Source organism: Heterodontus francisci, chromosome 10 (assembly GCF_036365525.1).
Source record: "Heterodontus francisci isolate sHetFra1 chromosome 10, sHetFra1.hap1, whole genome shotgun sequence".
NCBI classification, from domain to species: Eukaryota; Metazoa; Chordata; class Chondrichthyes; order Heterodontiformes; family Heterodontidae; genus Heterodontus; species Heterodontus francisci.
Genome location: NC_090380.1, coordinates 72,810,388 through 72,837,523, shown reverse-complemented (window position 1 = coordinate 72,837,523; position 27,136 = coordinate 72,810,388). Strand labels below are relative to the sequence as shown.

General features: G+C 43.4%; 1 protein-coding gene across 3 annotated transcripts; it reads right to left on the bottom strand.

The window, feature by feature from the left end:
* Positions 1 to 97: 97 nt before the first annotated feature.
* Positions 98 to 26,057, bottom strand: LOC137374526 (immunoglobulin kappa light chain-like). Of its 3 annotated transcripts, none has more exons than XM_068040741.1 (6): positions 26,041 to 26,057; positions 23,822 to 24,163; positions 21,600 to 21,899; positions 14,846 to 14,950; positions 4,588 to 4,658; positions 98 to 742 (listed from the first exon to the last, which is right to left on the bottom strand). In XM_068040741.1, exons 2-6 carry the CDS (start codon positions 24,057 to 24,059, stop codon positions 500 to 502), a joined length of 957 nt encoding a protein of 318 aa, XP_067896842.1. In that variant the 5' UTR covers positions 24,060 to 24,163; positions 26,041 to 26,057; the 3' UTR covers positions 98 to 499. The 3 variants fall into 3 exon arrangements, with proteins under 3 accessions (XP_067896842.1, XP_067896840.1, XP_067896841.1); XM_068040739.1 differs by lacking the exon at positions 26,041 to 26,057 and adding an exon at positions 24,259 to 25,141; XM_068040740.1 differs by lacking the exons at positions 14,846 to 14,950; positions 26,041 to 26,057 and adding an exon at positions 24,259 to 25,157.
* Between the last annotated feature and the right edge of the window lie 1,079 nt (positions 26,058 to 27,136).

Sequence of the window (27,136 nt, the reverse complement as noted above, 5' to 3'; positions counted from 1 at the left end):
GAGATGCGCATATCCTATGAATAAATAACTTTTAAAAAATACATAAAAATACACAACTGTAATCAATCAAAATAACAGGGAGAATAATGCAATATACTTTTAAAATCTACTAATAGTTTAATGATTTAATATTCTTTTTAAAAAGTAGTGAATGAAGCAGATAAATGTACAATGAATCTAGTAAGCATCATAATGCAATCTAGTCAGCATCATAATGCAATCTAACCATTTAAGCCATCAATAGTTTATTTGATTTCAGTTTAAAGGAACAGTCACTTTCAAAAACTATTTTGATACACAGGAGCCAGTTTAATATTACATTTGTTTATGTATTTGCACTTACAAAACTGTACTTCACAAAAATTACATGTTGTTTGTTCATTTTAGGGATGTGAGCATTGCTGATATGGCCAGGATTTATTGTCCATCTCTTATGGACCTTGAGAAGGCGGTCAGATAATATCAGAGTTATGCCAAATGTTTATTGTTTAAGCGAAACTCATGTGGTTGCAGTGTAGTTAGCAGTTTGCCTTCTATTTGATGTGGGGCAAATGCTAACAGCGGAGCAATGTACCGATTCTTCACAGAACGGATTATTTTTATCTTTGACCTTTAGAACAGCATATTCAGATGCTTGGTCCCGCTCTGGTCGTTTCAATTCCTGTTTTTGCTTCTTCTTTACAGGATTGCTGACATGAACAGATGCATAATGCAGAGTTTCACTGCTGAAAGAAACATTACCCTGTAGCACAGTAATAAGAAAGAACAATAAGAACACACACGCTTAAATAATTATAAACACGCTACTTTTCAATATTTGTCTTGACCTTAATTTAGCATAAATTCCACTTTCCTGTTGTGCAATGCAAAGCCACATGGAAATGTCAATAATCCAACTCCAATAGCAAACATCCAATGGCAAGCAGTAAACTGTAAATTTCTGACTTCACTGCCTGCGCAGTCATCTGACAGGGTGAATTGCAGGCTGTGTAATGACCCTACCTGATTGTTATTGCACTAGAATCATTGATTGTTGTACACAGCCTTCCCTCTCCACTGTTGCTGGCTAATTTGCCAGGGTACCTGCTGACCTTTGCTGTTAAAGAAGACTTCCTTCCTGTTTATCAGCACCTCCACAGCTGAATTGGAGAATCAGGGACCCTGACTAATGTCATGCTGCTTACTGCCTCAGTAATGAACTTTGAAAAGTGAACTTCACCTTTAAGGACTGTGGGATGTCTTTAAAATCAGGGCCATTCAGCTCCTGACCTCATTACAGCCTTGGTTCAAACATGGACAAAAGAGCTGAACTCAAGAGGTGAGGTGACAGTGACTGCCTTTGACATCAAGGCAGCATTTGACTGAGTGTGGCATCAAGGAGCTCTAGCAAAATTGGAGTCAATGGTAATCGAGAGAAAACTCTCTGCTGGTTGGAGTCATACTTAGCACAAAGGAAGATAGCTGTGGTTGATGGAAGTCAATCATCTCAGTCCCAGGACATCACCACAGGAGTTCCTCAGGGTAGTGTCCTAGGCCCAACCATCTTCAACTGTTTCATCACTGACCTTCCCTCTACCAAAAGGTCAGAAGTGGGGATGTTCACTGATGATTGCACAATATTCAGCACCATTCACAACTCCTCAGATACTGAAGTAGTCCATGTCCAGATGCAACAAGATCTTACAACTTTCAGGCTTGGGCTGATAAGTGGCAAGTTACATTTGCGCCACATAAGTGCCAGGCAATAACCATCTCCGAAAAGAGAGAATTCAACTATCTTCCCTTGACATTCAATGGCATTAGCATCACTGAATCCCCCATTATCAATATCCTGAGGGTTACCATTGACTACCGTGGCTACAAGAGCAGGTCAGAGGTTAGGAATTCTGCAGCGAGTAACGAACATCCTGACTCTCCAAAGCCTGTCCACCATCTACAAGGCACAAGTCAGGAGTGTGATGGAATACTCTCCATTTGCCTGTATTGGCGCAGCTCCAACAATGCTCAAGAAGCTTGACAGCATCCAGGACAAAGCAGCCAGCTTGATTGGCACCCAATCCACAACCTTCAACACTGATTCCCTTCACCACTGATGCACAGTGGCTGCAGTGTTAACCATCTACAAGATGCAATACAGCAACTCACCAAGGCTCCCTCGACAGCACCTTCCCAAACCCACAACCTCTACCACCTAGAAGGACAAAGGCAGCAGATGCATGGGAACACCACTACCTGCAACTTCCCCTTCACCATTCTGACTTGGAGCTATATTGCCGTTCCTTCATTGTCGCTGGGTCAAAATCCTAAAACCCTTCCTAGCAGCACTGTGGATGTACTTACACCACTTGGACTGCAACGGATCAAGAAGATAACTCACCACCACCTTCTCAAGGGCAATTAAAGATGGGCAATAAATGCTGTCCTAGCCAGCGATGTCCACATCCTGTGAAAGAATTTAAAAAATGGTGGCCAGCCCACTGGACATCTGACTCTCCCAAGCAGCATGCCCCCTTTAAGCACTATGATTAGTGTTGACAGTTCACCTATTGTATTTAAGTGAAACCTGATCATTAAAATTGATCAGGCCTCCAGCCGATATTATTGGGTAGGTGGAGTACCACCCATCCAATATGTGCCAGAGACAGAGCCACCTCAAATCACTCTCTCCTACAACACATTCAGTGATGGTCTACTGGGTAAAGCATCACCCTGTGTTTATTAATCCATACAGACCTGAAAATTGCAGTTTTGATTCCCTGATCTCTATCTGGCATCAGCTGAGGCAGTTCAGTTGGCCTGAGTGTTACTCTTCTAGAGACAGAAAAATGTTTTTACTCCTGAATGTTTCCCAATGACTCCTGCTGAAAAGTATGTGCATGATTGTGTCTGTGCACACACTTGCATGATTGGATTTGGCCATGATGGCCCCATTGGTCAAACAATGTTTTAATGTTCATGGCCTAGATTAACACCTAAAGAAAAGCCATCTGGACGAGTTATGAGACAGCGACTGTGACTGTGGAGACATACTCCGGTGCAAGTAAATGCATTCAGGAGTAGTAGAACGACAACTAATTAAAAAAATTACAGAACTTCAAAGAGGGGTTCATTAATGGTTAACTTCCAGCAGACATGTAAAGTAAAATAGTTCATTAAATGTGAATTACTTAAACCAGCTGTACCATTGTAGCACATGAGTATCCAACAGCAGTATTGTCATTCATCTGAAGCAGGTCAGGTACCAACTAAAACGACAAAGATTTTTTTGAGGTCCGCAATTCATTGTTTTACATCCTGGAATAATTAGTTGACAAGTCTGAGATCCAATGCAAACTCCTGGTACCATTGCTTTCATAGATGTTTATTATTATTTCAGAGAATATTCCTCAGTTGCTGGTGGTTTGTAATTTTTATGATGCTAACATTTTCTAACGAAGGGCAAAAAGAGTTAGAACTAAATAAATGACAGTCCTGGAGAGATAGACACCCTCCCCAACCACCACCGTCACCGCACCTCCACCTTGGTATTTCCCCAGATTACCAAAACACTGAATAAAAGACCAGTCGGCTTCAGTCTTACTTCAGCATTGGTCCCAAAATATCTGTTTGGAAAATTTATGAAGAAGTGTATTAATAGTCCCAGTCTGACCTATTTGTTAATATCAGTAGTGCTTGGACATCCTGGAAGGCTTGTAACTTAAGGGTATATTTTCCTGTCTTAGCTAATTACAGCCTAGATTGGATACTGTGAGCTCAACTCACAATAAAAGAACACAGAAGAGACCTTCTGTGACATTTCAAAGTCTGCTTATTCACATAATTATTCATGGAACCCTGTGCTAATTGTAGCAGTGATATACTCAGCAGAGCAATAGTTCAGTAGAATTTGCTGCCAATGCTATTTAAAGGAACACTGCAGCACTAGGAATAGGTTACATTTGGCAGCAGAAACTTATTGAAATCAAGTTAAAGATAGCTTTATTTGGAAGCAGGCCTAGGCCAAGTGAAAAGACAACCAACTTTTTTTGACTCAGCCTTTATAGAACTCTTCTGGAAGAAGTGCAGCTAAAAAGGGCTGTTCTTTTTGGGAAAGAAGGGCACAAAGCCTAGCTGTTTGGGAGGAGGTCACAATGATTTAAAGGCACCCTCCCATGTATAGATCCAGGTCTGCTGGCCAGATGGGGAAAAGAAATCCACCTTGCTAAGGTAAGAGTTTCTGCATTGACCTGTATCAAGTGTGTGGGTATAGCACACCTGGAGCAGAGACTTTTATCTCAATCAGCTACATTCCAGGACACATTCCAATCTTCAGCCTCTATCAGACATTCGCAGCTAATGCTGAAAGGGAAAATGAGCAGTGATGCGATCCTCCACACCCAACTTTCCTCGCTGCACTCCCTTAACACCCAGGTGGTTAAAAAATAGTCCAATGACACTGGATAGTCTGTCGCCTTTGTGGTTCCAGTGCATCATTTCAATGAGTGTTGACAATTTATTTAAATGAGCTGACAATATTTTATAATGCATTCAGTTCTACACAGCGCCAGTTCATGCAGAGTAGGAAAAAGATCAAAACAATATACTCACTTCATTTACTGATTCATTCTTCAATTTTCCCATTATTTGATCATCAACATTTTTGCCATGGATCGATGAATCTATAAGAATATCATGAACATTAGAAATGTTTTAAGGCAACATATAGTATTGTGATGTATGTAGTGAGCCGCAACAATAAAAAGAATCTATGGTCGCAAAATTTGGACCCACAGCACCTGGCTTTTAGGCATTATGAGAGCCGGTTTGCCTCCAAAATGGCAGCCACTGTGTGCATGCACATTTTTGGAGCTAGCTGCACCAGACGCCATTTTGGTGAGGGTGTTAGCACATGAACAGAGGCATTTGCCATGTCAGTCAGCGTGTAGCATAGGTTTGACACCAGTGCTGCCAGTTTGGAGCTCAATGCTCCAGCTAAATCCCTCACATAACCTCACACAGCTGAACACGAGTTTAGGAGCAGGAAATACCTCCCCACCAGGTGATATTTGCATCATCTCCCAGTTTTCCATCCACTGTTGCATAAGGGAGGTCACTGAGACTCTGTATTCTAAGGGGGCTATCAATATTTCATTCTGTCTTGCTAGAAAGAAGCAGGCAGAGTGAGATGCTGAATTGCAAGGATTGCAGGCTTCCCTATGGTGCAGGATGCCATTCATTGAATCCACACCCTTTGCAGGCAGGACTTGTCAACTCTGACAACTCTACCACAACCAGAAGGAATTCCACTCCCTCAATATCCAGCTGGTGTGCAACCATACACAGCGTATCATGCAGGTCAATGCCCGGTATCCTGGCAGCAGTCATGATGCCTTTATTCTCCGGCAGTCCACCGTACCACAGCATTTGAGCCACCACAATAAACCTGAAGGTGGCTACTGGGCAACAGGGACTATCCACTAATATAAAATAAAAACAAGAAATGCTGGAACCACTCAGCAGGTCTGGCAGCATCTGTGGAAAGAGAAGCAGAGTTAACGTTTCGGGTCAGTGACCCTTCTTCGGAACTGATTGGGTTCCGAAGATGGGTCACTGACCCGAAACGTTAACTCTGCTTCTCTTTCCACAGATGCTGCCAGACCTGCTGAGTGGCTCCAGCATTTCTTGTTTTTATTTCAGATTTCCAGCATCCGCAGTATTTTGCTTTTGTTTTAGGGACTGATCACCTGGCTCATGACTCCAGTGTGCAACCCAAACACAAATGGGCAGTATTCCTATAATGAAAGCCATGCTGCCACAAAAACTGTGATACAGCAGATTATTGCTTAAATAATGCTTCCGCTGCGTGGATTGCTGTGGAGGAGCCCTGCAGTACTCGGCAGAGCACATGTCAAGAATCATTGTTGTTTGCTGCATGCTGCACAATGGGGTCATTGTAAGTGAACAGCAGTCACCAGCCATGCAGTGACCCGCGGAGGAGGAGAAGATGAGGAAGAGGAGGAGGAAAGGAGGAGGCAACCAGCACAGCCTCTTTCCGGCTTGGCTGTCCATGATCGGTTCATCTGTCTGCAGTACCAGTGCACATAACCCCAATTCGCCAACAGCAATAAGCCACCAACACTCCCACACCTTCCTGTCCCTCTCTTACTGACCAATGCAGCATCCTCTTGGCCACAATGCTGAAATAGAAGCCACCAGAAAACAAACATTCCAAATCAAATTTATAAATCAACCAGGCATTAACCATGGTATACAAAAGTCAAGTATTCACCCTTGTACATTCCCTTAATACCTGTCTTCCATGTGGCTTTGATTATCCTTATGTTCCTACGAAGTGCTACCCCAGTATTGGCTGCAGCATGGTTGGTGAAAGCTGCTGACTTTCAGTGGGGGAGACTGCAGATGGCCTTGCAGGATGCACTCAAGCACCTCTGGTCCTAAAACCCCCAGTTTTGGACTGCACCACCTTTGCATGGGCAGCAGCAGTTTGCGCTGGCTGGTTGACAAGCAACAGCAGTGGCACTGGTTGAATAGCAGTGCTGGGAGGAAGAATGCTATCATCCTGACAGAGGACAGCAGGTTCCTGCTCCACAGAGTCACTGCCACTTTCCCAGGGCAGTGCCTCCACAATAAGAACAATGTGATGGAGGACAGATTACTGGACTGCTGTGACACCCTGCAAGCCCCCTTGAATACTGGCAGTCATAGCTTTGATGGCAGCTGTCAGAAGCTGTGTGGTAGCAAGCTGAGTTTGCATGACTTCAGTCTGAGCTTCCACTGTGGAACCCAGATGGTAAATGGTTTCTACTTGTGCTGCATTGGAGCTGAGGCATCAGGAAACAGATGCTATTTCATGGCTGAGTCCGCAAGTGTTCTCATGGAGTTGGTCATACATCCAAGCTGGACAGCATGGGCTCCAAGCTCTGCACAAAGCCCTATACAAAGTTGGAGCTGGACTCTTCCATGCTTCTTGACATTGACAAGCCTGCCAATGCACCAAGCATTTCAGTCTTCTTATCCATCAGCCTACTTCTGTAGGCCACCCCATCGAAATCTTCATCTGAGTCGTCTGCAACAGAATGCATGTGCGACCTCGGCCTCCTATGAGCTGGCATTTGTGCTACCCTTGTCCTCTGCCCTGGTTGCAGGCCATTTATGCCCAGTGTCTTACCATGTGCACTCTAAGCTATGCTCTAAAATTCGTCAAGTATCAGTATCTGAGCTGATGGCTGTGAATGTAAGAGCAAGTGATGATGTTTCTTCTTAAACACTGTCTCTTGCTCTTCCACCTCCTTCTCTTCCATCACTGGCTGATCAAATTGCAGTTCTTGGCTATCTGAAAGCAGCAAGACATAAGAGTAGGGTTGTAGTGAAGGAAGGAGGAAAGAAAGAAGTGCGTGCTTATACCATCTGCAACTTGTAAATCAGGGGAGAGTGTGGTATGAGGTGGAAGTGGGATATGAGAAGGAGGGTTAAAAAAAAGCATATCATCATCTTCAGTGGTTTCAGCCCCACTGTTGGCTACGGCTTCAGTCATGGCCGTTCCAGTAATGATGAGCATTGTCTCTTCCATGAATGTAAGGATTTTCAGCCGTGTCTGACTCCTCTAGTTAGATGCTGATGTCTCTAGTTATACAGCACCTTGTCCTGCAGGAGGGAGGAAAGTGTGTCAGTGCATGTTGTGCAATGTGTTTGGGTTATGGAGCTGTCATGGTTGAATAGCTGGCAGTGCGTGCATGCTGTGAGATGTGAGTGTGAGGCTGGCAGCAGTGCGAAGTGTGTGAGGGTGAGGTGAAGCTATGAACGTTAGGTATCAGGCGTAACTGATAGAGATTATTAGTATGTGAGTGATGGGGATGTGGTGCATTAAGCTGTGTGTGAGGATCATGGTGCCTTTGGTAGGATTTGACATATGAAGATGAATTCACTGATCTTGACCATTTGCATGAGGTGATTGGACTTCTTCAGGTACTACATCCAGGTCCTCAGGGCTAGAGTCCTGGCATTGAACGCCACAGCTATCTGCTCCCAGTGCCTTCACGCAGTTTGTCTGAAGGGCCTCCTGGCACCCTGAGGGAAGAGGGCTCCTCTCCTCCTGTCACCTCTAGCAAGGCCTCCAATGCAGTGTCAGAGAAATTGGGAGCCCATTTTCTGCCTTGTTATGCCATAATTCAGTGTTCTTCTTGCTCACACCCTCTTCTGAAACCAGTTCTATCACCTATTCCAGGCAGAATGCACCTTCCCATAAAGAGGTGCGGGTTGCACAAACTTTGGCCCGCTGCTGAGGCACGAAGCCACTCAGCAGTACATTTAGCACAGGCTGCACGTAACTATAATGATAATCAGTAAGCAGTGTGAAGCATGCCTGCTGCCTGTATTGGAAGCAACAGGCGCTGATTAATTATGCACTGCGTTACCCAAGCCTACTTTCAGACCCTGTCCAGTTTCACAGCTTATAACTTTTAAATGCTAAATGAGTATTACTGTTCCCATTTTTAACATAATATATTTCAGGCTTCATCATTTACACATGAAAGCTTGGAAAGGATATTTGGATGCAAAGATATTTATATTCAGCTCTGTCAAAATTTTCCACATCAACCTGTGTTAGAACAGTTCCCTTAGCTCTACAATATTAATTTTACGGGTTATGTTAATGTATTTTTTCCAAAAGGTGAATTTCAGATGGAATAGAGTAATAGAGTCATAGAATCAATATGGCACAGGAGCCCATTTGCCCATCGAGTCCATGCCAGCTCTCGTAGAGTAATCCAATCAGTCGCATTCTAGCTCTATCCCCATGCCCTTTCAAGTTTATTTCCCTCAAGTGCTTATCCTATTTCCTTTTGGAATCGTTGATTGTCTCCGCTTCCACCACCCTCATGGGCAGTGAGTTCCAGGTCATTACCACTTGCTGTGTAAAAAGTTCTTCCTCACAACCCCCTCCATCGCTTGCCCAAAACCTTAAATCTGTGTCACCCAGTCCTTACACCATCAGCTAATGGGAACAGTTTTTTTTTGTCTACCTTATCTAAATCTGTCATAATCTTGTACATCTCTATCAAATCTCCCCTCAATGCCCTTTGCTCCAGGGAGAGCAACCCCAGCTTCTCCAACCACACCTTGTGGCTAAAATCCCTCATCCCTGGAACCATTCTGGTAAATCTCCTCTGTACCCTCTCGAGGATCCTCACATCCTTCCTAAAACGTGGTGACCAGAACTGGATACAATACTCTAGTTGGGGCCTAATTAGAGCTTTATAAAGGTTCAGCATAACTTCCCTGCTTTTGTAATCAATACTGCAGCACTTCAGGAGATACGCCTCCCTGCGAGCGAATCTCTAAGAGAGCAAGACTACACCTTCTTCTGGCAGGGTAGGGATCCTGAGGAACCAAGACAGCATGGAGTGGGCTTCGCCATCAGAAACTCTTTGCTCAGAATGATAGAGCCACCCTCAAATGGCTCGGAACGCATACTGTCCATCTGACTGTTCACCGCCTCTGGTCTAGTACACCTACTCAGCATCTATGCTCCAACACTCTGCTCCGCACCTGAAGCGAAAGACCAGTTCTACGAGGAACTCCATAATAACATTAGTAGCATCCCCAACACCGAACACCTGTTCCTACTGGGGGACTTTAATGCCAGGGTTGGGGCCGACCATGACTCATGGCCCTCCTGCCTTGGGCGCTATGGCATTGGTAGGATGAATGAGAATGGACAGAGACTGCTTGAGTTGTGTAGCTATCATAACCTCTGCATCACCAACTCATTCTTTCACACAAAACCCTGTCACCAGGTTTCTTGGAGGCACCCAAGATCACGTCGTTGGTTCCGGCTGGAACTCATCGTCACAAGGCGAGCCTCTTTAAACAGCGTTTAAATCACACGCAGCTTCCACAGTGCGGACTGCGACACCGACCACTCCCTGGTGTGCAGCAAGGTTAGCCTCAAACCAAAGAAGCTGCATCACTCCAAGCAGAAGGGCCGCCCGCGCATCAACACTAGCAGAATTTCTCATCCACAGCTGTTACGTAAGTTTCTAAATTCACTTGAAAAAGCCATTCAAAACACTCCCACAGGGGGTGCAGACACCAAATGGGCCCACATCAGAGACGCCATCTATGACTCAGCAATGACCACCTATGGCAAACGTGTGAAGCGGAATGCAGACTGGTTTCAATCTCACATTGAAGAACTGGAACCTGTCATAGCCGCTAAGTGCATTGCACTGCTGAACTACAAGAAAGCCCCCAGTGAGTTAACATCCGTAGCACTTAAAGCAGCCAGAAGCACTGCACAAAGAACAGCAAGGCGCTGTGCAAATGACTACTGGCAATACCTATGCAGTCATATTCAGCTGGCCTCTGACACCAGAAATATCAGAGGAATGTATGATGGCATTAAGAGAGCTTTTGGGCCAACCATCAAGAAGATTGCCCCCCTCAAACCTAAATCAGGGGCCACAATCACTGACCATTGCAAGCAAATGGACCGCTGGGTGGAACACTACCTAGAACTGTAGTCCAGGGAAAATGTTGTCACTGATACCGCCCTCAATGCAGCCCAGTCTCTGCCAGTCATGGATCAGCTGGACGTACAGCCAACAAAATCAGAACTCAATGATGCCATTGATTCTCTAGCCAGTGGAAAAGCCCCTGGGAAGGACGGCATTACCCCTGAAATCATCAAGTGTGCCAAGCCTGCTATACTTTCAGCACTGTATGAACTGCTTTGCCTGTGCTGGGATGAGGGAGCAGTACCACAGGACATGCGCGATGCCAATATCATCACCCTCTATAAGAACAAGGGTGACCGCGGTGACTGCAACAACGACCGTGGAATCTCCCTGCTCAGCATAGTGGGGAAAGTCTTCGCTCGAGTCGCTTTAAACAGGCTCCAGAAGCTGGCTGAGCGTGTCTATCCTGAGGCACAGTGTGGATTTCGAGCAGAGAGATCCACCATTAACATAAAAGCAAAATACTGCGGATGCTGGAATCAGATTTCCACCATTAACATGCTGTTCTCCCTTCGCCAGCTACAGGAGAAATGCCGTGAACAACAGATGCCCCTCTACATTGCTTTCATTGATCTCACCAAAGCCTTTGACCTCGTCAGCAGACGTGGTCTCTTCAGACTACTAGAAAAGATCGGATGCCCACCAAAGCTACTAAGTATCATCACCTCATTCCATGACAATATGAAAGGCACAATTCAGCATAGCGGCGCCTCATCAGAGCCCTTTCCTATCCTGAGTGGCGTGAAACAGGGCTGTGTTCTCGCACCTACACTGTTTGGGATCTTCTTCTCCCTGGTACTCTCACATGCATTCAAGTCTTCAGAAGAAGGTATTTTCCTCCACACAAGATCAGGGGGCATGTTGTTCAACCTTGCCCATCTAAGAGCGAAGACCAAAGTACGGAAGGTCCTCTTCAGGGAACTCCTCTTTGCTGATGATGCTGCATTAACATCTCACACAGACGAGTGTCTGCAGAGACTCATCGACAGGATTGCAGCTGCCTGCACTGAATTTGGCCTAACCATTAGCCTCAAGAAAGCGAACCTCATGGGACAGGACGTCAGAAATGCCCCATCCATAAATATCGGCGACCATGCTCTGGAAGTGGTTCAAGAGTTCACCTACCTAGGCTCAAATATCACCAGTAACCTGTCTCTCGATGCAGAAATCAACAAGCGCATTGGAAAGGCTTCCACTGCTATGTCCAGAATCGCCAAGAGAGTGTGGGAAAATGGCGCACTGACACAGAACACAAAAGTCCAAGTGTATCAAGCCTGTGTCCTCAGTACCTTGCTCTGGGCAGCGAAGCCTGGACAACGTACGTCAGCCAAGAGCAACGTCTCAATTCATTCCATCTTCGCTGCCTCCGGAGAATCCTTGGCATCAGGTGGCAGGACCGTATCTCCAACACAGAAGTCCTTGAGGGGGCCAACATCCCCAGCATATACACCCTACTAAGCCAGCGGTGCCTGCGATGACTTGGCCATGTGAGCCGCATGGAAGATGGCAGGATCCCCAAGGACACATAGTACAGCGAGCTCGTCACTGGTATCAGACCCACCGGCCGTCCTTGTCTCCGCTTTAAAGACATCTGCAAACGCATCATGAAATCCTGTGACATTGATCACAAGTCGTGGGAGTAAGTTGCCAGCGATCGCCAGAGCTAGTGGGCAACCATAAAGGCGGGGCTAAAGCGTGCCGAGTCGAAGAGACTTTGCAGTTGGCAGGAAAAAAGACAGAAGTGCAAGGAGAGAGCCAACTGTGTAACAGCCCCGACAACCAATTTTATCTGCAGCACCTGTGGAAGAGTATGTAACTCTAGAATTGGCCTTTATAGCCACTCCAGGCGCTGCTTCACAAACCACTGACCACCTCCAGGCGCTTACCCATTGTCTTTCAAGACAAGGAGGCCAAAGAAGACTTCTATTTATGAACTGCAAGATCTCATATGTTTTGCTAAGTATTCCTCAATATGTCCCGCCACCTCCAAAGTTCCATGCACATGAACCCAAGGTCTCTCTGTCCCAGCACACTCTTTTGAACTGTTATTACAGGTAAGGAGAGGTCAAATACCTAATGGGCGGCACAGTGGCGCAGTGGTTAGCACCGCAGCCTCACAGCTCCAGCAACCCTGGTTCAATTCTGGGTACTGCCTGTGTGGAGTTTGCAAGTTCTCCCTGTGTCTGCGTGGGTTTCCTCTGGGTGCTCCGGTTTCCTCCCACATGCCAAAGACTTGTAGGTTGATAGGTTAATTGGCCATTAGCAATTGCCCCTAGTATAGTTAGGTGGTAGGGAAAATATAGGGACAGGTGGGGATGTGGTAGGAATATGGAATTAGTGTAGGATTAGTATAAATGGGTGGTTGATGGTTGGCACAGACTTGGTGGGCTGAAGGGCCTGTTTCAGTGCTGTATCTCTAAAAAGGCTTGTCCCTCTCCTTGTTTGACTGCAACAGGGTTTATTTATTTTAAGCAATAAATGTGCTTACCACTGTGTTCAACACTTTTAGTTGCCATGATCATAAAAGAACCAATTGGACAGATTTTCTTCAGTAAAAACAAGAAAGAGGTTAGTTTATAACAAGAAAGAGGTTAGTTTATTGTACTTAAAATCAAAACCCCATCTAAGTAAAAATAATAAACTACGCTCCAACTTTCACACACATACACACATACGCAGGTTGATAGGTAAATTGGCCATTATAAATTGCCACTAGTATAGGTAGGTGGTAGGGAAATGTAGGGACAGGTGGGGATGTGGTAGGAATATGGGATTAGTGTAGGATTAGTATAAATGGGTGGTTGATGGTCGGCACAGACTCGGTGGGCTGAAGGGCCTGTTTCAGTGCTGTATCTCTAAACTAAAAACTAAACACATAAATAGGTTATAGAGTGACAAAGAATAGATTGGTTGGATTAGAGTCCAGAACAAATAGAAATAATATACAGTCTGTGGAGTCTGGTAATTCAGTCGTCTTCCGGATGAATTTGTGGCCCTGACGTTTCTGGCTGGGAGAGGTAGCCACCTGGTTCAGGGTTTTCTTGGAGACAATGATGTAGATTGCTTTCTCCCCAGAGTCTCTGTCTGCAGCATTGATAGACTTGGATGTTTTGCAGTTCACAGACAGGGTTTGAAACTTACCTGGAGAGAAAGAGAGAGAGACAGCCCCACTGGGGTCCTGCACTGATTAGCTCTCAAAGCTTGTCTCATGTGTTAAAAAGAATCTCCAAATTTTCACACAGACTGGGGAGACTGTCACATGATTCTCTCAGTGTGTTCTCTTTTTCACTTTAATGAGATCCAAGTCTAAGAATTTCAATCTCTCTCAGGTCTCATTGTTTCAATGTTTACCCCCTAGAGTTTGTCTCCACTAGGGTTAATGTTCCAAGATGGCTTTGAATGTCTTGCTAACGCGGGTGATATCAGATAATTCATTCAACTGCTCAAGCCATTGTTCTGGATGAGGGCTTGTTCAGAATATGCGTCTCCACTTTGATCGCTTGGAATATGAGATATTTCAATGCAAATTGCGGTGGCCATCTTAGCTGCTATCTTTTTAAAAGTTGAATTTAGGGTTCCAGCTTTCATTTTGGAAGTTTAATTTAAGTTTCCAACCAATGGATTAAAAATCATCATTCAGCATAGTAGATTTTCATGACACTGTGCTATTAAGTCTATATTACCTCTCCCTATCCCTTCTGCCAAAATGCATCGCCTCACACTTCTTTGTATTAAATTCTATCTTCCACTTGTCTGTCCATTCTACGAGCATATCTATGTCCCGTTGCAATTGATTGGTATCATCCTCACTGTTTGCCACATCTCCAAGTTTGGTATCATCATTTATCTATATCCAAAAAGCAGTGGTCATAGCACTGACACTTGGGGAACTCCATTGTCTACCATCTTCCAGTCTGAAAAAATACCATTTACCATGACTCGCTGTTTTCTGTCCTGAAGCCAATTTTTTTTATCCAAGCTGATACTGACCCTCCTATTCCATGAGCCTCAACTTTTTTAACCAGCCTTTAATTTGCTGCTTTGTCAAATGCTTTCTTAAAATCCATATAGACAACATTCATTGCCTTCCCTTTATCAACCTTTTCTGTTACTTCATCAAAAAATTCAATTAGTCAAGCAAGATCTGCCTTTTATATCTATGCTGGTACACAGTGGTATAATAGTACTGTCACTGGCCTGTGGGAATATGAAATCGTTTTTTATGATTATTATTGTTGGATTTATTTTTTTCCAGGATTTAAATACAATTTTTGCTTTTGATATATTTAATTCAGTTTCAAAATACAATGTATATTGTATCTGATTACCTTTCTCAATCTTCAGTTTACAGCAATGACTCTTGATGATCCAAAGACAAAATGGTACAATAAGGATAAGACTCAGCAGGCTGAAGTAAGAGTACTTGGAAAAGCCTTCAGAAATACAATTGAAATATGAATCAAAACCAATAGCAGCAATTAATTACTAACATTACCATTGCTTACTACATTACATGCAATAATTTTAAATACACATCTTCTGACATATTATTTAAAACATATATTGAATCAGAAATTGACATGTCATTTTTGAGTTGTTGAGTTGACTTGTTCTTGTGAAATATACCAAAAGACTTCCACAGCAGGACCTTCATAGAGGATCAATGTCAATAATACTTCATTTGTAGAAACAGTATTATTACATAATCATGCATTATCCTATTTCTACTGATAACCCCCAAAGAAAAGAAGCAGTCTTTTATTGGTTGAAGGAGAAGGCCCATTCCACCATGGAGTCTCTATGGTAACAGTCTTATTATTCACAAGTGATTCTATCACTGCCTGGAGGGGTGTCACACCTCGTCGTTTAAGTGTATTGAGTAGCTTGCTGAATTATATTACCACTTTTAATTGAAGCACACCCAAAATCACATGACATAAATAGTGACATACTGACTCCCTAAGAAATGGTCTTATGATATTTTCACTTTGTACTAACTAACTGTATAGATATTAAAAAATAATTTTAAAGCCTAAGCTGTCCTTCCAATCTCTAACACTTCATAATCAGTAATAAGTTTAACATGGCCAGATAATAATAAGCAAATTATCTGTGTGTACTTGAGTGCACGAAACCAATGCTCTACCATTCCTTTACTGAACCCTTTCCCCCCACCTCTCACCCCTCCTACAGCAGTTTCACAGGCTTGAAGTGGGCAGTATAACTTCAGCTCCCTGCTCAAATTATGCTGGCTAATTGCAGAACTGCTTTACAATGTTCATGCATTCTTTCTCCTTCCCATTCCCTCATGCCACAGATTTGTCGAAGTCCAACTGTAATATTAGCAAGACTACCTCCTAAAGATGGTTTGCGTTTTTTTTGATTTGGATCAATGCATACATGACAACCATCAGTATTTCAACCGACAGAAATGTTTCAAAAAGAAACTTGAACTTTATTTTTGCCTGCATTGGAGGTTGTCAGTCTAATCAATCAGATCATTTGAAGGTTGGAAGTGGAGCCTGTCAGGTCAAAACTGATCAAAGGATAGAACTGAAATCAATTAGATGCTACATTCTCTCATTCTTTCTTAGGTATAAACTTAAGGTTAACAACTGGAAAAGAGCTGATAGTTTCTGAGAGTCACATTTATAGGTGTGTTTATTTAATGTCCACTAAAACAAAGTTATTTATAACAAATAAGATAAAGCTTCAATTTTCATTGAAGGAATTATTTGGAGCATGCCTGATTGTTGTTTCATGGGAAGGTTTCTTTTCTTAACGAGTGGTTGCACCCACCTTCTTGAGATAACGTGGGTGTTCCTTGGTGTGAGAGCACCAACTATCTTTATGTGAGAATGCAGATTACCTCAGTTACGAAATTGCTTTAGTTTGGAAATAAAATGGGGGTTGGGATTGCTAGGGTATTGCATTTTATTTATTTCAATTCACCATCCTGTTCTCATGTCCCTATCTCTGTCCTGGGCTTGCTGCAGTGTTGCAGTGAACATCAACGTAATCTGGAGGGACATTTTCCGATTAGGCACTCTACAGCCTTCCGGACTGAACATTGAGTTCAATAATTTCAGGGCATGATTGGCCCCCTTTTTTATTATTGCATTTTATTTTGTTTTATCATTTTTTTTTACACATGCCTGCCCTAATCATGGCTTTTCATGTTTGTGTTTTTGGAAAGAGCTGTTCATTATTCTGTCATTAACACACTCTTTGCACTAATGCTTTGTCTTGCACCTCACCATTAGCACACTCCCTTTACCTTTGCCCCATGACCTCCTTGTCAGTTAATCTCTCCTGCCCTCTGCCTATCACACAACTTCCCTTTCATTCTCTTCTCCCCACCCCCAGCCCCACTTCACTTGCTTAAAACCTATACTTCTAACCTTTGCCAGTTCTGATGAAAGGTCACAGACCTGAAACGCTAACTCTGCTTCTCTCTTCACTGGTGCTGCCAGACCTACTGAGTATTTCCAGCACGTTCTGTTTTTATTGCATTTTATCTGCTTTTTAAATGTGGTTCAGTGTCACATTTTGATTGATAACACTCCTGTGAAACATCTTGGGATGTTTTACTATGTTAGAGATGCTATATAAATATTGTTGAAAATAAATCTCATACCTTGAGCATTCACATCCATCTTCAATAATTTCTAAATTATATATTTTTTATTCTTTCATGGGATGTGGGCATCTCTGGCTAGGCCAGCATTTATTGCCCATCCCTAACTGCCCTTGAGAAAATGGTGGTGAGCCGCCTTCTTGAACTGCTGCAGTCTATCTGGTGCCATTATTTCCAAAATGCTGTTAGGAAGGAAGTTCCAGGATTTTGACCCAGTGACAGTGAAGGAACAGCAATATAGTTCCAAGTCAGGATGGTATGTGGCTTGGAAGGGAGCTTGCAGATGGTGGTATTCCCATGCATCTGCTGCCTTTGTCCTTCTAGGTGGTAGATGTCACAGGTTTGGAAAGTGCTGTCAAAGGAGCCTTAGTGAGTTGCTGCAGTGCATCTTGTAGATGGTACACACTGCTGCCACTGTGCATCTGTGGTGGAGGGAGTGAATGTTTAAGGTGATGAGTGGGGTACGAATTAATTGGACTGCTTTGTCCTGAATGGTAAACTTCTTGAGTGTTGTTGGAGTTGCACTCATCCAAGCAAGTGGAGAGCATTCCATCATACTCCTGACCTGTGCCTTGTAGATGGTAAACAGGTTTGGGGAGTCAGGAGGTGAGTTACTCACCACAGAATTCCCAGCCTCTGACCTGCTCTTGTACCATTGAAGTCCCCTGCCCAGTGTACATTCTGTGCCCTTGCTACCCTCAGTGCTTTTTCCAAATGGTGTTCAACATGGAGGAGTACTGGTTCATCAGCTGAGGGAGTGTGGTAGGTGGTAATCAGCAGGAGGTTTCCTTGCCCATGTTTGACCTGATGCCATGAGACTTCAATGGGTCCAGAGTCAATGTTGAGTACTCCCAGGGCAATTCCTTCTCGACTGTATACCACTGTGCTGCCACCTCTGGTGAGTCTGTTCTGCCTTTGGACAGGACATACCCAGGGATGGTGATGGCAGTGTCTGGGACATTGTCTGTAAGGTATGATTCCATGAGTTTGACTATGTCAGGCTGTTGCTTGACGAGCCTGTGGGACAACTCTCAGAATCTTAGCATAAACCCCCAGATGTTAGTAAGGAGGGCTTTGCAGGGTCGACCGGGCAGGTTTGCTGTTGCCGTTTCCGATGCCTAGGTGGATGCTGGGTGGTCCATTCGGTTTTCTTCTTATTCGACTGTTCTGCAGCAGTTTGGTACAATGGAGTGGCTTGCTGGGCCACTTCAAAGGGCAGTTAAGAGTCAACCACATTGCTGTGGGACTGGAATCACATGTCGGACAGACCAGGTAAGGACGGCAGATTTCCTTCCCTAAAGGACATTAGTGAACCAGATAGGTTTTTAATGACAATCTGGTAGTTTCATGGTCACAGTTACTGAGACTAGCTTGTTGCTGTCTGTTTGTAAATGTTGGCGATACCTACGAATTGTTACAGCAAGCCCATATTCTATGAGACTCAGCTCCTTGACTTCATATGCGAAGCGATTTATATTGAGGGCCGTTTTGTGCTGCAAACTTTTCTGAAGCAGTTGGGCAGATTTTGTTAGTTGTCTGGCCTAGCAGATATCTCATAGCCGCATAAAATATCAAATTTAAAAAACGGATTCAAACTGCACATTTTGAAAACAGAAACCAACGCCTTGCAGCCTCCACCAGGAAATCTTAGACCCTGATGATATTGATGCATTCTGTAATCTTCTGAGTGATACTGCCACTTGATGTGCACCGAAAAAAAAACATTTTGTTTATTGTTTAGAGATACAGCACTGAAACAGGCCCTTCGGCTCACCGAGTCTGTGCCAACCATCAACCACCCATTTATACTAATCCTACATTAATCCCATTACCCTCTCACATTCCCACCTTCCCTCAATTCCCCTACCACCTACCTATACTAGGGGCAATTTATAATGGCCAATTTACCTATCAACCTGCAAGTCTTTGGCTGTGGGAGGAAATCGGAGCATCCGGAGGAAACCCACATGGTCACAGGGAGAACTTGCAAACTCCACACAGACAGTACTCAGGTCACTGGAGCTGTGAGGCTGCGGTGCTAACCACTGCGCATCAACCAATGTCAACCTAAGGCTGGTCCCTGTACTCTCATTCCCGAATACTTCTTAAATCAGTCATTAATTCACTGCTCTCCAAGATGACTTTGCAAAGTTTGCGGTAAATGTACGTTTACAATGTGCCAGCGCTCGCTCGCTCCAGCTTTGCAACAATAGCTTTCAACCTTGCTTGCGGCTAATCGGTATATTTGTAGTTTTTAAATCTGTTATCTTGCTGTTTCATTTGTACGTGTTGCCTGAAGAAATGGGTTACAGCCATATGTTAAATACTTTTGAAAAAGTGTGTCTAGTTTGGGGATTAAAGTCATATTACTAATTGGGCTTTAATGAGCAGAGGCAGAAAAAAGACAGCGCTTTTCAGTGGTCTGAGATGTAAAGGAATGAACTCAGTGTCTTTTTCTTGCTCGTACTCTCTTAGAATCTAAAATCTCAACGTACTTTGTAACAACCAATGAAACTAGTATGATGAATGATTTTAAGACGGTCTAATCTGTAACGAGCGGTAATGGTGTTACATGACCAGGACGATTGCCTGTACACTGCTGGTATCATTACAGCGGAAATTTGGCGGATGTGGGCGTTTTTCTGCAGAATATAAGCGCCACATTGTAAATGTGGGCACTTTATTCACAGCTCCTATATTCATTGAGAATTATGCCAACTGGTTGTTAATGGGAGTTATATAAATTACAGCACAGGAGGACACCATTCGGCCGACTGTGTATGTGCCCATGTCTTGTGATTTGTATATTGATATATACTTTGATCAAATTGATTGTGCAGTTCCATTTAGTATCAAACTTGCACAAGTTTAAATCTTTAATATAGTAGCGCTATATATTTGCTACAACTCAGATTGATATAATATATTTTAATTAACTTAGCGGAACCTGAAGTCTCTTCCTCCCTCTGCGGATCCCGAGAATGAAGTTGTTCGCCTGTTAGGATTGGTATCAGCATTATGCAATGTTGTCTTTCCGCTGTTTTTCTTCTATCTCACTTGTCTGTCCATCCTTATTCCCCCCCCCCCCCCCCTTATTCCAATCCCCCCTTATTTCCCCTACATTTTTCCTTTACAAATATGGAATTCCAGCTAATTGAGACAGTAGTGTAGCCGTTCTGAGGCATCAACGGTGCGACTGAGTTCTCATTATATCCTGTATGAAGTTGTTTTATTTGCCTGTTTTGTATTGCTTGAACAGTACCCATTCTGGTTTCCGTCGACATTTCCTCTGTCGCTTCATGAAGCCGGAATAAATAAAATAAATTTAATAATGTGCATCTTTTCAGTTACACAAATGACATTTAACAACTCTTATCAGTCATTCCGACCAAGACTACCCGTGTCGAACCAAAACTCAGAGTTCAAACCGATTCCACTCTGGATTTGTTTTATAAACCAACTTAGTATTAGAAAAAACGGGTTTAAACTCGTTGATATAATAAAAGCAAAATACTGCGGATGCTGGAAATCTGAAATAAAAACAAGAAATGCTGGAAATACTCAGCAGGTCTGGCAGCATCTGAGGAGAGAGAAGCAGAGTTAGCATTTCAGGTCAGTGACCCTTCTTCAGAACTAGCAAATATTTTCCAGCATCTGCAGTATTTTGCTTTTAGTTTAGCAAATATTAGAAATGTAAAAGGTTATAAGCAAGTAAAGTGGGGGTGGGGCAAGAGATAACAAAGGAGAAGGTGTAAATAGGACAAGTTCACAGAATAGCTGACCAGAAGGTCATGGAGCAAAGGCAAACAATATGTTAATGAGGTGTTGAAAGACAAAGCATTAGTACAGCTAGGGTGTTAACAGACTGAAAATTGAACAGCCGCAAGTACAAACATTTAAACTCGTTGATACTTGCATTCCATTCTTTATAATTCTTTGAGTTATTCTCTGCTGTACAACATAGTTAATAGAAGCGGAGTTACTATCTAGTCGGTATAAATAACAAGCAGAAAAATAAATGTAGGAAATAAATGGTAGTCAGTTAGAATCTGTAGAGTGCAAAGAACAGTCGATGTTTGAGATAAATATCTGCTCTCAGCTCCTATGCGTTTGCCGCTGTTTGTGTTTCAGTCTAATTGGTTATTGTTGCCTATTTAAATTCACTTACCTTCTCGACACACCATTATGACCTGTAGTATTTACCAATAAAACATAGCGTCGGAATTTAATCAATTTAATTTATTTATAAGTCCAATTTGTTTATTGCTACGAATTAAAAATTGAGACTATATATCTCCAAATGTTCACATCGCGTTGTCTTTGTAATTCTATTAATGTGTGGCGTTTTACACGGGCTTCTACAAAATTACTATTTTTACCCCTATATATTAACAGTAACTGGGGGTAGCGAGCTGTGACATTTATTCCCTTTCTGAACAACTTACCTCCGCTGTGACTGAAACTTTTCCTTGCTGACCTGACGACTGTAACGTGTTGAACCTGACAGGTGACGGTGGTTCCCTGGTCCCAGTGAATGTCTGTAATCCGCAGCCGGGAGCTCAGGTTGTAAGTGCTGTCACTGTTTTCTATCAGGGAACCCGGTTCTGTTTGATAGGAGACATCTCCCGTTACAAACCAAGACATGTTCAGATCTCTTGGGAAAAATCCCGCAGCCAAACAAGTCAGAGTCTGAATGGCAACAACTTCATTCTCGGGATCCGCAGAGAGAGATACTTCAGGTTCCGCTAAATTAATTAAAATAACGCAAATTATATCAATCTGAGTTGTAGCAAATATATAGACAGCTACTATATAAAAGATTTAAACTTATGTGCAAGTTTGATACTAAATAGGAACTGCAGAATCAATTTGATTAAATTATACATCAATATACAAATCACAAGACAAATATAATAAAATGCAACACACATAACAATGAAATACAATGAAATACGAGCCAGAAAACCATTCCGGGACTTTGCGTTGGTATCAGCATTATGCAATGTTGTCTCTCCGCTGTTTTTCGTCAAACTAAGTTTTTGAAAATTAAGTGAAAGTTCCTGTTGTTTAATAGTTATTGTGGCATTGAAGCTAAACGCTGGTGTACTCTGGCATCCAGTGCACTAAGCTTGCCAGTTTGTGTGTGAAGATATTTCTGTTCCCTTTCTCCACACAATGAAATATTTCAGGGTCGTTAATCTAATCATAGAATGGTTACAGCACATTCGGACCGTCGTATCTGAGTGGTCTGCACGGAATGTCCTCAAGGCCCTACGGGAAAAGGAGACGGTGGATCCTGTCGGATGGTTCTCCGAGCAGACCACCAAAGTCATTTGGCGGAATGCCTCAGAACTTGGTGAGAAGAGCCCTCCCCATCAGATCCTTCCTGCATGCCCGAAGCCTCACGCCCTCCGCACAATGCCCTCGAGGTGGCTGTGGTGGGGAAGAGACGGTTGCCCACCTCCTTCTGGAATGTGTCTTTGCAAAGCAGGTGTGGAAAGAGCTGCAGTGGTTTTTGTCAAGGTTCATCCCAAGCAGCTCTGTAACACAGGAGTCTGCTCTACGGGCTGTTCCCAGGGACGCACACCAAGATAAACACCAACTGCTGCTGGAGGACTATCAATTCGGTGAAAGATGCCCTTTGGTCTGCCCGAAACTTGCTGGTCTTCCAGCGCAGAGTTGTCCACGACGGAATGTTGCAGACTGGCACATTCAAAGGTCCAGGACTACGTGCTGAGGGACGCACTAAAGCTTGGGGCAGTCGCAGCAAAGGCTCAATGGGGAAAGACCACTGTGTAAGGTCCCCCCACCAAGCTGAACGAAGGGGCTGGATCCATGGAAAACCCCTCGAACTGTATCGGGAAAATTTTCGTTTGCTGTAAAATGTATATGGCACGAGAAATGAAATGGAAAGGTTGTGAGCCAACTCATGATTGTATTGAAGGAAACTGACCTCCTTTGCACTGTTTGTAATTTTTGACTTGGTGCTGTTTGGAACTGTTTTGTCATGTATTTTTTTACAGATTTTTATGAATAAAGTATATTTTGGGAATAAAAAAATGTATCCGTGCAGACGCGCTGCAAAAACGACTCAGATAGTCCCACTCCTTGCCTTTTCCTGTGGCCTGGCAAACATTTTCTCTTCAGATAATTATCCAATTCCCTTTATGATTAAATCTGCCTCCACTACACGCTCAGACAGTGCATTCCAGATCCTAACCACTGGTTGCCCAAAACTACTTCTTCATGCTGCCTTGGTACTTTTGCCATTCATCATAAATTGGTGTCCTGTGGTTCTGGACCCTTCCGCCAATGGGAATAGTTTCTCTCTATCTATCCTGTCCAGATCCTGAATCAGAAGGAAAACACTGCGGATTTTGGAAATCTGAAATAAAAACAAAAATTGCTGCAAAATCTCAGCAGGTCTGGCAGCAACTATGAAGACAAAAACAGAGTTAACGTTTCAGGTATCAGGCAGTATATGTGGAGAGAGAAGCAACTGTAACGTTTCAGGTGGAAACTTCTGATCAGAACTGGAAGCAGGTAGAACTTTAATAGTTTATTAGCAAGGTCATCTACCTGAAATGTTACCTCTGTTTCTCTCTTCACACATGCTGCTTGACCTGCTGAGTATTTCCAGCATGTTCTACTGTTATTTCATAATTACCTTCGATGTTCAGTTTTGTTCCTTCTCCTGTGAAGCTTTTCCAGGGCCGAGGCTTCTCTCTAAGGACCAGGCAGTGGTAAGTGTCGGAATCGTCCACAATCACCTCCCGAATGACAAGTGAACCCCGAGGCATCGATACAGACACGCGAGAGCTTTGATTGAGGAATTTCCTGGTTTCGTTGCATCCGATGCCAGGATTGTCTCTTGCCCTACACCAATAATATTTCACCGAATCCATTCGCTCCTCTCCGGGTATCAGGATGCAGTTGATCCGAGCTGTCTGTCCTCTCAGGAGGGACAGAACTGAAGGAGACTGGATCACTTCCAGACCGACAGCAGGCCCTGGGACATAAAATTACAACAAGTAGGAACATAAAATTCAAATAATCTGAGTACAACTGGAATTACTGATAACTGGAGTCAAAGTGAAAGCTTACCTAAGACAAGGAGCCAGAGTTTGAGAACAATGTTTCTAAATGCACCCATATTGGTGAGACCTGTTGCTTACTCTAAATAAATTTAAGATTGCTGGAGATTATTGCGGTTGTAGCTCACTATGCGTCACATCACATTGGCTGCTGGTTACAGACCAAATGGAATAATTTCACCAAGTATACGTGTCAGGCTCTTCATTTCTTCTGTGCAATAATAATGTATTTCCCCCTTAACATACAGTGCATTAAAATCCCGTACATTGCAGGGCAATCTGATAATACAGTATTATTTGATTTTAAATTGAGTGCTAAAGTTGCCCCATCCTGACATCAACAACTTTGCTTAAAAATTCGAAAATAAATACTGCTGTAAACTACATGAATTCCAGCTGATGGAACTCGTCCAGAATTCAGGTAACAGCAACATTTAGTTTAATGGATCAACTGAACGATGTGATGTATTACTAACGGCTGTTAATCCAACCTGTCTCGTCCTCTTTTGCACATTCTGTTGTGAAACGTCGTCAGAGTTCTCGGTAATTTTCTGCCCTACTGTTATTTGTTCACATTGTTTTCACTTTTTGAGATAATAAAGTGGAAGAAAAATTTTACTTAGAAACATAGTGCAATCGTGCATTGCAATGTCCCTCGGGGTTTAGTTGACATCCATTAAACATTTAGAACCAAAGAAGTTTCCAGCATAGAAGAAAGGCATTGGGGTCTGTGCCCCCTCTTTGCCAGAGCAATCCCAAACTAATCCTGCTGCCCTCCATCGTCATTTCCAACTGCTTTAAATATTTACCCACCTTTACATTAAAAGATGAATGCCCTATGATTCACCTATAATATATGGCAAAACCGTCTATTTTCCAACAACTGAGGAAATAAATTTCTCCTAACCCTCCTCACTCTTATATTGACAATTTTAACTGATGGCCCTTCATCACTCACCACCCCAGCAGAGGAAACAGCCTTTCCCTTTTCGGCTAACTTTTAAAGATTTATTACATTTCCTCAGTCTTCTCTACTGATCCCATGATTTATGATGTTTGAATAATATGAAATTACAGGTTCTTATGCAATTTCAACTATTTATAATTCTGTTCTAGTAGATTTCCTGTGGTATTATCTAAGATGAGTTGGAGGATTTGCTGATTTTAACAATGGGGTATTATTTTTTGCCATGTCGGAGAAAATATCAAGGACACTTAATTACAGTGACTGAAAACATCTAATACAATTTTTATTGAATGGTATTCTGTGATTTTTTTTTACTGGGTATTGAATTACGATTGGTCATTATTCTGTGTAAACCATGAGTTCCTCAAGAATGAAACTCTTTATGATATCACTCAACTGTTACATAGCCATCTTTGTCAGTACTCTGCAGTAATTGCAACAATATGATGAACCCTCTCTCTTGAAGCAAGATACATGTGCATGCCTCCTGAAATGCCTTCATTTGCTCTATCAGCCCCTGTCAGAAGCTGATGGGTGGATCTTTTGGAACAGGAGACACTGCCTTGCTGTCAATATTGAACTCATGTCTACTCTCTTCTACAATTATAATAAGAGAATGTCTTCCACAACAATACAGATATGCAGGCTACAGGTGGAGGATGTACAGCTAATAGACCATTGCCACAACAAGAGGAGGAAGCCTTGCAGATTCTGAAGAGGCAGACAGAAGTAACTGTTGGGTGAGGACATGTTAGAGTCCCAATAGCAGCTGTAGGATTGGCAGAACTATCAGAGCTTCTGAGCACTAGCACACGCGTAACCAACCTGATCAGCCTCCTTCTAATTGAACTAGTGAGACATCCAGCAAAACTGTCTGCATGACTAAAGTCTTTCCATTTGTCCCCCCTTAAATGAGTTACAGCGAGATGATGAGGAAGAAGAAAGCGATCAGGAAATCAAAAGATGACGAGGAGGAAATTCCTGACCAATCCAATTTCCACCCATGCCATGGGCTGAATTTTGTGCAGACCTTGGGGACAAGTAAGGAGGTAGGGTGGGGGGAGGGATAAAATAGGGACAGAGCATCCCATCTAGATTTTGTCTACGGTGGCAAACACGGAGGGTGGAGATCAGATGTTGATGCAGCGGGCAGGCAATTAAGGTATTACACAGGCCTATTGACAGCGATTTTATTGCCGGTTTTAAATTTTAATAATAGCGCACATGATTCACGGGGCTTCAGAGCCTCGCCTAGTTGAAGGAGGTGACATGGAGAAGGGAGCGCATTGCTGACTGCAAGGGGAAGCTATCTGGAGCGCCAACATCAACTGCTAGGCAGGGTAGAGATGACAGGGCATTGGGCATTGTCGGAGGAGTGGGAGAAAATGACGCAGAACTGTGGGGGTCTTGTGCTTAGGGAGAGGCCACCTATGATGGGCTTCATTCAACCAGGCTTTGGGTACCCCGTTGAAATGAAGGTGGAGCAGAGCAGGAGTGAAGGCTAGGCACCTGCATCAGCACTGCAACAAACTGAGGTCACAGAAGGGTCAGCAGCAGGCTCCAGACGGTGGAGAAGGGCGCAGAGGTGAAAGAGAGGTGGCTCTCTTACGTAGGAGGAGTTGTCCTCCAGTGAGGGTCTCCAGGTCAAGGCTCAACCACCTGCAGATGTCAAAGAGGCAGTCCCCTTTGCCAGAGCATTTCCAGCCTCCCTCACACCTTCAAGGATGGATCCTTGGAGACAAGGGCTACCCACTGAGGACATGGCTACTGACGCCTGTGAAGAACCCACACACAGATGCAGAAGAAAAGTACAACTCCCACCACGGCACAATGCATGTGACTATAGAGCAGGTTGTTGGCCTGTTGAAGGTGAGATTCAGCTGTTTAGATTGGTCTGGTGGAAACCTTCAGTATGCCCCAG